The sequence below is a fragment of the Poecilia formosa genome, unplaced genomic scaffold, assembly GCF_000485575.1.
Source record: "Poecilia formosa unplaced genomic scaffold, Poecilia_formosa-5.1.2 Scaffold113, whole genome shotgun sequence".
NCBI classification, from domain to species: Eukaryota; Metazoa; Chordata; class Actinopteri; order Cyprinodontiformes; family Poeciliidae; genus Poecilia; species Poecilia formosa.
In genome coordinates this window covers 1,523,065-1,534,293 of record NW_006800052.1, presented here as the reverse complement: position 1 = coordinate 1,534,293, position 11,229 = coordinate 1,523,065, and the positions used below count along the sequence as shown (strand labels likewise).

The 11,229-nt window shown below is 38.7% G+C and overlaps 1 protein-coding gene across 1 annotated transcript in view; it reads right to left on the bottom strand.

Moving 5' to 3' along the window:
* Positions 1 to 9,081, bottom strand: part of LOC103143583 (very long-chain acyl-CoA synthetase) — a 13,686-nt gene extending 4,605 nt beyond the window's left edge. The window contains exons 1-4 of the mRNA XM_007560183.2: positions 8,403 to 9,081; positions 7,052 to 7,261; positions 6,786 to 6,944; positions 4,680 to 4,804 (exon numbers count right to left, since the gene is read on the bottom strand). Of these exons, the coding sequence (XP_007560245.1) occupies positions 4,680 to 4,804; positions 6,786 to 6,944; positions 7,052 to 7,261; positions 8,403 to 8,883 (975 nt within the window). The 5' untranslated portion in view covers positions 8,884 to 9,081. The remainder of the gene's footprint in view (positions 1 to 4,679; positions 4,805 to 6,785; positions 6,945 to 7,051; positions 7,262 to 8,402) is intronic.
* Between the last annotated feature and the right edge of the window lie 2,148 nt (positions 9,082 to 11,229).

Below are 11,229 nucleotides of genomic sequence, written 5' to 3'. Positions count from 1 at the left end.
ATGTTTTCTCACCACTTCTTTGATTCATTTTGTCCAGCTGTCGACTTTAAGTCTGTGTCCATGTCCAACCAGAGCCAGGTATAGTGTAGTTGGTGCTTTTAATCAGTTTTCAGTTAAATTAATTCAATCCAACTCTATAACAGTGACAAAATGTCACCAAAATCACTCTGTCCCTCTAAAATCTTTCAGAAAATCGGAAAAGTGTATTGAATTGTATCGTTTGCTGAATATCGCAATATATATCGTATCATGAGCAGAATATCATGTATCGTGAGATTATTGTATCACTACAGCCCTAATATATATTATATATATGTGTGTGTGTGTGTGTGTGTGTGTGTGTGTGTGTGTGTTATTTTAAGATTATTTTGAAATTATTTGATTTTGTTACTTTTGGAATTTGAGAGTTAAAAAAAAGTCTGTAAAACCTTTTGTAATACTCGGTTTGATCTTTTTCTCGTACTTATCTAGATCTGGAACTTCAATGCTTTTCTACGCTTTGTGACGCTGCGTGGGAGCGTGACTGCAACAGATTTTAACAATGAAAAACAGAAGCTATGGGTCTATCAGCTACATTTTCAGACAGAATCAAACACAGGCTCGCTTTTCTGCAACACTGCAGAAAAGCTTGACTTTTTGCAAACTGATGTGATCAGATTTAGCTAAAATTGACACAATTTTTGGGCATGTTGTTACTCCTTAAATATAAGAATCAAGACTAATTGAAACAAGTGGAAATATGTCCATCCCCTGACCTTTGTCCCATGTGGCTTAAATAGAATGACCATCGACTTGAACTGTAAACTAGCACAGGAAGATGTGGCCACTTGGCTACTTGATATGTCTTCCAAAGTAAAGGCCAGCATCTATTCCGAGAGATGACCAGATAAAGAAATCTGGTGACTCCTGCGACTCGTGCGCGCTGCAAACTGACACTGCGCTCCATGTGATGTAATAAGATGCTCTGAATGGCATACAGGCACAAACTATGTATGCAGTACTACCAAATACAAATAAGCGTATGTGACATGTAACTACGATGATGTCAGTTCAGACATTTAAATAAATAAATAAATATAAAAAAAAAGGTCTTATTTTTATGCTGCCTCGAACGAGGTAGGCGAAGTGGGTGAAGACTGGAACACGATAGTGAAGATTTAATGATTTCTATTTTGGAGAGCCAGCTGTGCTCTGCGTTGGGAATGTACAGATTTGGAAAGTTCCCTCTGACAAGACCTGCCTCTGTGGCTACTTGTTGCAGCCGCTCTGCAGCGCTCTGCCTCTGCCTGATTTTTTAGGCCAGAGCAGTGAAAGCGCTGCGAAGGCGTATTGTTTTTCAAATGTTGATTATTATTAGCCCCGAGCAGCGAAAGCGCTGCAAAGGCCTATTGTTTTTCACCTGTTTCTTATTTTTATTTTTCTTGGTGCAAATGAATTGACTTTTTGGGGGCTTTATCATATTTAAAAACTCACCAAACTTGGCAGACACATACATCCTGTGTAAAATTTACGTATTTCATGGTTGATGCAAAAATCGCAAAAGAAATGGCTCAACAGCGCCCCCTAGAAAATTTCAAAACACTCTCCCATTGACCTTAGTTTATCGGTGAGAGACATCAAATTTGGCACACTTGTAGAGCTCTCCAAGACGCACAAAAAATACAATTAATGTGCAAGTATGAAAGGAAGTCGGCCATTTTGGATTTAAGTTCCAATTTTGACCCCATTTTGGCCATTTACAGCCTTCGCATTTGATCGAACTCCTCCTAGGAATTTCGATCGATCGGCTTCAAACGTGGTCAGTTGGTTCAAAAGGCATGCCCGATTAAAAGTTATCAAAACAGGGACTTTTCGTGCATGCTGAAGGGGTGATACCTGGGGTCAAAGTTCACCTACTTGCCAAGAAATATGAAACGGTTATATTTCCTAGGAAACAGGAAGTGTCATGTTTTACTGTGAACAGTTGCTACTTGACCCCTTTGACCTAATCAACATGAAACCTTGTCCAGAGACAGAAGACAAGTTGCTGTGTTGTGGATTCCAACCCCGTTTGGTTTGGATGCAGCAAGTGGGCGTGGCGGCATGGCGAAGTGACCTGTAACGCCATTGCCATACGTTTGGCTCTGAATTCCACAATTTTGAGTTCAGCTGCACCACACTTACTAGGATTGATCTTTATCCAACCCCAGACAGGAATCCAGTGCAATATTTGGTAGGCGTGGTCTAATGTCTTCACAGCGCCCCCTGGACTATTTTAAATGATCACCCCCAAGCCATTCTTTATTTCAGAATTATGAAAATTGGTACAGATGTGTATCTTGTCAGGATGTACAAAAAAGTCTCATGGAGCCATGGTCCAAACCCAACAGGAAGTTGGCCATTTTGGATCAAAGCCACTATTTCCTCTTTTTCATAGACGTTGCATCTGATCGAACTCCTCCTACAGCTTTTGAAATACAGACTTCAAACTCACTCAGCACACTCTTGAGAAATTGAAGGTGAAAAGTAATCAAAAGAATTCTTGTACGTCAAAGCATGTGGGCGTGGCCAAGTGTCAAACTTTGACTTTTCTCCATGAAACATGAAGGTGCAATAACTTTTTTGCAGACAAAGTCAGAACTGCATCAGACTTTCCATGTCTCATTATAGATCAGCCCTGATCACATTCAAATGTTCAACTGATGACATCACCCTAGCCACACCCCCTCCAACAAGAAGTTACCTGTTTTTCCTGCTGGATATCTTGCTTTTATTCTATTATTCAAATGGATTGAATGCTGTGCAAACTGACATAACATGACATGATGATGAACTCTGTCAATGCTGGCTGAACCGTGTGGGCGTGGCCAAATGGTGAGTTGCAGTCCCTTGCTATATACATACGACTGTCTCTAAATCACACACGGAACATCCGATTGGCACCAAACTGGATACACATGACCTTTATTCACTGCTAAAGACCCCAACACCATTGAATTATAATTTGACTCCAATGCAGCCCCTAGGTTATTCCATCAGCTAGATCTCCTCGCTACATCGGCCAATCTGCACCAGATTTTTGGTGAGTCGTCAAGGAGCACTGCAGAACTCATAGATGTGTATTGCCTGGTGGACAGGTGCGGGAACTGCGCAAGAACATCAGCGGTGGCTGGCAGGTGGTGGTGCTGGAACCCCCGCGGTGGCTAATAGGCCGGAGCGGCGCTGAGCTGCGAGGGCCATTCGAGGCTGCTTGCAGCTTTTATTTATTTATTTATTTATTTATTTATTTATTATTTATTTTTTTTTTTACAGTGATTAAGGTTGCCAAGAGGAGGGGAGTGTCTAGAATATCCTGCTAAAAGCTCCTGGGTAATCTTGTTTTTTTGTTGCAGCTGCACCAGTAAGTAAAATGAGTGTTAAAGCCATTAAAAATGAAAGGTTTGGTCAATTTGTTACACCAACATGACAAAATTTGTTGCATTTGAGTTTTACTAAGATTTTCAGTAAAAAAATACTTTAAGAAAAAGGATGTTACGGAAGTGGACTTTAGGAGAAAATCCTAAAACAAGCTCAGGAAAAACGTAGTCCAAACCAAGACCAGTCTGGAGAACAATAACGTCACCCTGGTACTTTAAGATTTTTGTTAGTTTCCCTAGATTTAACTAAAAACTCAGGGAAAAGTTGTATCTTTGAGACTGGATCCTGATAGGAAATAGCCTAGAGATTGAGTGGATTTATGCACCAATCAATCAGACATTGTTTTTTTCTGAATTGGCTCTGACTTGGGATCCACAAGTTAAATTCTGAGAGATTATTACTCTGTCCCTGCATGTAAAGCCAGAAACCAGTATCAGCCCATAAAAGCCTAATGGTTGCATCTCTGATCCAAGTTAAAACGGGTTGTTTTGCTAAGATGTTTGTTAAATGTCAACACAAGACTTGGTTAGGAGCCTTTCATGCTATTAGTCATTCAGCCCATGAAGCAAAAATAATCCCCTGAACCTGGTCAAGGTATGAAACTCAAACTAAGTGAAAAACAAATCTGGGGCCAAATCTGGCACACCGAAGCTTTTCATGTGGGCCTCCGGACTCTAAATTACATCAATAAGTGCTTCCAGTTTTTTAACAAATCTGCAAAATTCACACAAAATCAACAGATCCCCACATTTTTTTCTGATTTTACTGACATTTCTTTCTTAAAATTGGCCAAAAACATTGGGTTTAAGTGACTGCTGCCTCAGGATTAGTTGATGTCACACTATAGTCCGTGATTGATGCAGCGATTATTAAAAAGTCTCATTTAACATCATACGTTAGTGCAAATATTGTAAAAAAATAAAATAAAATCAAATAAAAATCCTTACAAATATTTCTAAATTAGCACCACAAAATCTGTGATACAAAATCCTGGATGGACTGACCAGTGTGAAGAGATGTTCAATATTGTCTAAATTTAAGAAACACTTACTGAATGCTGAAACAAACAGATGTGTTGATATTTTAACAGTTTAATGGGTTTTAATCAATACAATCTGTCGCAACTGGCCCTTTAAGAACATTCAGATGTTTGATTTGGCCCAAAATGAAAATGACCCACGCTACCTGCTTTAAAGGAGGCCTGGCTCCTCGGACACAGTATGCAAAGCAGTAATGGTTTACCTTTGAGTGTATTGCAAATATTGTCATCATTTAAATTTTACCTTTGGTGTGCAACAGAGGTAGCGCATTACTTCTCCGATATACTGAACGACAGTCACATTGTACTTCCTGCAGTCGTCCCAGAACTGAGAGGCAGAAAACTTTCTTTTCAGAACTAGAGTTGACCCTTCAAAATAAAACATCACAGAGCACAAACATTACAACCTGATAAATGAAAAGTTTGTGCATCGTTAACAAATACTTTCCTGTTGCTTAGAAAATTAACCTGCAACAATAACAGCTCACCTTTTGAAAAATATGATATTATATTCAATTTAATAATGAAAATAAAAATAACAATGCAGCGAGTACTCGAGTTTTTAGTTTAACCATTCATCTTCAGTTAATTTAATAGAAGAACTATCACATTTTGAGAGAGGGGGAAGACATGCAGCAAATGTAACCAGGCTGGGAATCGAACCTGGGACCACCGGCATGAGGACCAAGGCCTCAATACATAGGTTGTGCTTTGCCCCTGTGCCACCACAGCACCTGAATTTTAATATTTTTAAACTGTGCGGCAAATAAATGAATGATTCAGACAACAAATCTGTGATAATTCTGCACAGCGTCAAACTTCATCAAATACGCACAATGCTTGCACACACACATGCACTCTCTGCATGACCTTTTGCCTACTTAGAGAAAGCGCAGCCAGAGAAGGATCAGAACAGATTATTGGTTCCTTGTGACAAAAGACTCTTTCACTGGGACTGAATAGGAGCAGGATAATCAGGGTCTGTGCAGTGTGCAAAGAAACAGAATCCATCTGCAGTTTGCAAATTCATAGCAATAACCTGAGCTTGAAGAAGACTTTAGAAGATCTGGAATTGCTCTGGTCATAAATAACCACAACTCTGATTGTTTATCGACACTGATGAGTGATTATATCCTGGGTTATGCAACTAAAGCTTTACATCACATGTGAAAAAGCTCATCTTTGTGTAACAGAGAAGATTTGTCAGGTTTACCTGTCTTAAGTTAAGACATCGCACAAATTGCAGAGAAATAATTGATATGATCCTTAGGTTTAGGTAAATTTCTTTATTTGCAAATTGAATGGGTAGAATTTTTTATAATACTTTGAAGATTGTGAAACTAGCCAGAACCATCAATCTGTGTGTTAAGCTGCCAGGTCAGCGTGCGCTGGGGCAGACGTCAGAAAGGCCTGACAGGGCCAGCAGCCGGTCCCAAAGACTTTTATTTATTTTTACTGATTGTGTGTTTAGCAAACATTGTACTTTAAAACTCATAGGCCCAAATTAGGTGAGTTGCATTCATATTTTTGGGATTTTTATGAATATAAACAACATTCAGGTATTTGAAATTTATGAAGTTGTAGTTGATTTCTTTGGGACCAACATGGACTTATTAGCTGTGGGACACATTAAGCCTACCATGCTTCAATTCATACCTGCTGATGTAAACGACTGTCTGTTAATATACTGTTTATTGCATTAGTAGAAGAATTTCTCCTTAGTGGATAGGGCACCAAAAATGGCTTCAGGGACTGGGGTCCTTGTATTTTCGGCCTTGAGCAAACAGGTTAAAAAAGACAAGAAAGATTATGGTGGGTGGGCTAAAAAAATAAAAGATTATTTTAAAAATTATCTATGAAAAGTAGAAACAAGTCTGCAGAGCCAAAGCAGACAAAAAAAGATAAAAACCATCAATTTCTGAGAAAATTATTATTATTTTGCTAAGTATACTTGTTGAAATCCTAAAGAAACCTCTTAGAAGCAGTTTCGAAGATTTCAAAATTATTAACTTTGTGTTTCAATTCAGATTGTTAACAGAGTAAATTTGGGCAGTTTTATTAAAATTGATCAATATCTCATATGTTTATTTCCCTGCAATTTAGACACAGTGTAAAAGTGTCCACACTGCTTACATTGGTTCAGATAAACATCCTGCACTGCATCACTGATAGTCACATGACTGAACAAACGCCACATGACCACTTTATTTTATCGTGGAGTGTAGCACTCTTTAATGTTATGTTTAATGTTATTATTTTTCACCAAATGTGACAAATGATTAAAATAATCCGAATAATCGCCAGTTAAATAAAATACAACCCATGTTAACAACTTTTTTTGTGTTCCCACCTGTTTCAATGCAACCGAGAAATCCAACGAGAAACCCTGCTGTGTGGTACAGCGGCAGGTTGACGTACATGACATCCTCGGATTTTACACCGTATGCAGTTATAACAGTCAGAGCTGATAGTAGGCGATTCTGATCGACCAAAGCTGCCTTGGGAAGACCTGAAGTACAGCAACACGCACATAAGTGGTGTTTGAAAACCAAAGGATTCACTCCACGACTTGTAGGAACAGGTTACCACAAGATACCAAAACAAATGCTGAAATACCGGTAGTGCCAGAGGTGTAAATGTAGACGGCAGGGCTTTTGAATGTGACGTGTGATCTGATGGATCGAGGTAGCGGTGTGTCGGCGGCTTCTTCCACCTTATCAGAGAAGCTCACGATTCCTGGAGTGTCGCAAGATTTGACCAAGAGGAGGACCGTGACACCCTGGTCCATCAGTGAGGGCAGCACGTCCTCAACTGCCTCTTTCAGCTCTGTAAAAAAAAAAAAAAAAAAAGAGCACTAATATTCATAGAAGGCACAGACAAATTACTAAACATTTATTTGAAAGATCTTAAGTTACAAGTATTAGTTTGTAGCTGCAATCTATTTTAACAGCAGCCTACAAATTTATTGAAAGAAATACCTAAAATTGCTTTATTTAATTGTTTTATACCAAATTATTAATAACTCAGAGCCTCTGGTAGCTTTAAATTATGAGTCAATGACTTCTTGGTTTCATTAGGCAGAAACATGATGCGACATGAAGGTGCATTTCCGTTATTCACAAATTCAACAATGCAGCCGCCTTCAGCTATGTTACAGCTAATTTTAGTTAAAGACAATTATTTATTAGTGTAGGATTTCTCTCCCCAGTGAATAAATATGGTAAAAAAAATTTGCATTGTTTGTTTTTAAAACTTTCTGTGCATACAGATAATAAAATGAAAATGTAAAGATTAAAATGTATTAAGAAATTATGATTTATTGTAACCTTACATCTAAGGTAAAGACAGCAGTATAATAATGCCTTTTAGTTTATTTCAAACAAATCAAACCCTCAGCTCCCAAAAGATGAGCAATATGATGATGATTTCTCAAGAGAAGGTTGTGTTTATCACATTTTTAGCAGATTGCAGTGATATTTTTTTTTTACTTTACAGATCCCCATAAGTACTTAACATACAAAATACCCCAAAACACACAGATAAAAGCCAAACAACTGATGTACAAATAAATAACCACAACAACTTTGCAACAACAGAATACAAAAGAAAAGAATACATCACAATCATGAATTTTCTCAAAGGGTCAGTTGTGGCAGAGAGTCTTAATAAAACTAGGTATTAAACTACTAAAATATTACAGTATTTTTCTCAAACTATATGCAACATCTTTTCACATTAATGCAATTTGGCATAATACGAATTTCATTTGACTGATAAGATTATAAACGTAAACAACAACACTGTTATCTTGCACCACCATAGAAATAGCTATGGTGATTGATGCAATTTCTTTCTCTCTTTTTCTTTTAACTCTATCAAGATTTGCTTTGTTCAGTGGTTTAATTTTCTGTCACATAATCCTGACCGAGCCGCTAAAAAAACCACTTCTCCCAGCAGCTCCCCTTACCTGCAGCTGCAACCAGCACCTTGGCCTTGCAGCAGTTGAAGCAGTGCAGCAGAGACTTGCTCCGGATGTTGTAGTTCAGGAGAGCGACGGGAGAGCCAAGTTTAGCCAGAGCCAGCCAAGTAAACAAAAACCTGGGCTCGTTTCCCATGAAGAGTGCGGCGGTAGCTCCAGCCTCGTACCCGGGCTGAGACCGGAGCGCGTTGGCAATCTTGTTGCTCTCTCTGTCCGTGTCCGCGTACGTGTAGGTCTCGTCTCCAAACTTGACGAAGGGCTTGTCTGACAGCGCAGCGGCTTGCTCCAAGAAGCGCTCCAACGCGAAGGACGGAGGTCTCCTTCTTCGGTTCGCTACGTAGCTGACTAAAATCCGCACCAGAACTCCGGCGTATCGGAGATCCAACCATAAATAGGGGAAAAGGGTTTTCAGCACGAAGGGAACGATGAAAGCGCTCGCTAAAATGGTAGAGAGGAAAAACAACTCCATGGTGAACTTTCTCCACAAGTTCTAATGTCCAGTCCTGACTGGGAAAAACATTCAAAACGAGGGCGAAAAGGCGGACAAGTGGGGCGGAGCATTTCCAAGAAGTTCCTGAAATGAGCGGAATGAGATGGAAATGTATTTGTAGACACAAAGACATTGGATACATGTAACAGATCCACAGATTTTCAGCGAGGATAGTTAGTTTTATTTATAAACCTCCAAATCCCCCAGCGTGAGGCATTTAAGGGCACTCAGAGGAAAACAGGTCAATCTACTTAAGTTGATGCATCAATCTGCAGCTTGTCGGGGATCAGCTGACTTGACTAGGGATTATAGCATCAATATATCTTTTTTTTCCTTTGAAAAAACAACATTTAGGTGATCAGTATTATTAAAAGAGAATAAGAGAGTACAACGCTTTAATGTTTGGAATGCACACAGTCATATGGAGAAGACATAATGCAAAGAACTTAAGGTCAAAAAGTTTAGAAAAGAAAATCACATGGAGACACTCCAAGCTGCTTTTGGTCCAGCTCGGAGTTGGTGAATGAAATTTGCAATATATTATGAGTTAGGGTGTGTGTTTTTGGTTGATTTATTGTTACTGTTTTCCTGGGAAAACGCATATGTAACATAGACATATGCAACATCTACATATGCAGCAAACATATATGCAACTTAGACAAATGCAACATCTACATATAAAACATAGACATATGCAACATCTACATATTCAGCGAACACATATGCAGCGAACGCATATGCAACATAGACATATGCAACATCTACATATGCATCATCTACATGCAACATAGACCAACGACATAGACCAACGACACATAGCAACGACACATTTGCACATATGACTTCTACTTATTTTTGACACAAATGGAACCCCATACTTCTACTTATTTTTGATACAAATGGAACCCCATACTTCTACTTATTTTTTATACAAATGGAACCCCATAAATGAGCACATAAAGTGTTTAGAGTTTTTCTCAGTTGCTGTGGTACATTTCTCAGATCAGAATTAAAATTCTGAAAGCTACTTGTTCGATCTCCAGTCTGTCACTTGTGCACATCACAACAGCAATTCCTCATGTCATTGCAAGTGCTTAGGTACGTCCACACGAATGACCATGTACAATTTTTTGTTTCTTACATTATCAATTTCTTGTGTTACGTTGATTAAATGTATTACGTGGGTCTCTGTTGAATAGCCCCAACCCCAAAGNAGACATAATGCAAAGAACTTAAGGTCAAAAAGTTTAGAAAAGAAAATCACATGGAGACACTCCAAGCTGCTTTTGGTCCAGCTTGGAGTTGGTGAATGAAATTTGCAATATATTATGAGTTAGGGTGTGTGTTTTTGGTTGATTTATTGTTATTGTTTTCCTGGGAAAGTACTTGGTTTGAGAGGGGGCTGCCCAGTGGTGGAGAAAGTACTCAAAAAATGTACTTAAGTAAAAGTAAAAGTACCACATTAACATTTTACTTAAGTAAAAGTAAAAAAGTACTGACTTTTAAAAATACTTAATCGCTAATATCATTAAGTGTACCGATCGTATTTAATTTTAATACATCAGAAATGTCCCATTTTAATTAACAATGCCACAGATAAACCATGTTTTTATTGCGTTTACTCCGTAACATAGTTTAGACTTAGGATTCTATGCATCATAATTTCAGGGATGGAAACATCTTGTCTCCTGTCCTAATACAGCATGAACTTCACTTTTTGTTGCCACTAGTAGCATTTATTTTGAAAGAAATCCAACTGAAAGGATAGGCAGGAGAGGACATGAAACCAAGGAGCCACGTAGCAGAGATGTAGTCTAGACCACCAAACCCGAGACCAAATCAAGACCAAGACCAGCACCCCATGCTACATGACACAATAAAATTAAGTGCACCTATCAAAATTGCTTCTCAAATTGATCTGATAGATCCACATTCCCATAAAAACACCTAGATATAAAATACTTAGAGCTGAAATAAATTGAACCAGTATCAATTCAAACTCTTCTTCATTCTGTTTTGCTTTCATCTCTGTGCCACAATCCACAGTGGTCTCATGCCATCCCTAAAAAACCATAATGCCCTGGGCGGTTGCCCATATTGCCAATGTCAGAAACCACAACTGTCTGGACTATTAAACTGCACCATTAAACATAGCAATTAATGGTAAGCAACGCTCAACTATGAACACTGTCCAAGGCGCAATAAGCAAGAAGTAACCAAGCAGAAGGAGCACCTTGACTGTTCTCATCCTCCCTCCTGCTGCAATGTCTGCCACCATGTCAGGAGACGAAAACAAAGAACAATAAGCATTATTTGTGTTCTTAC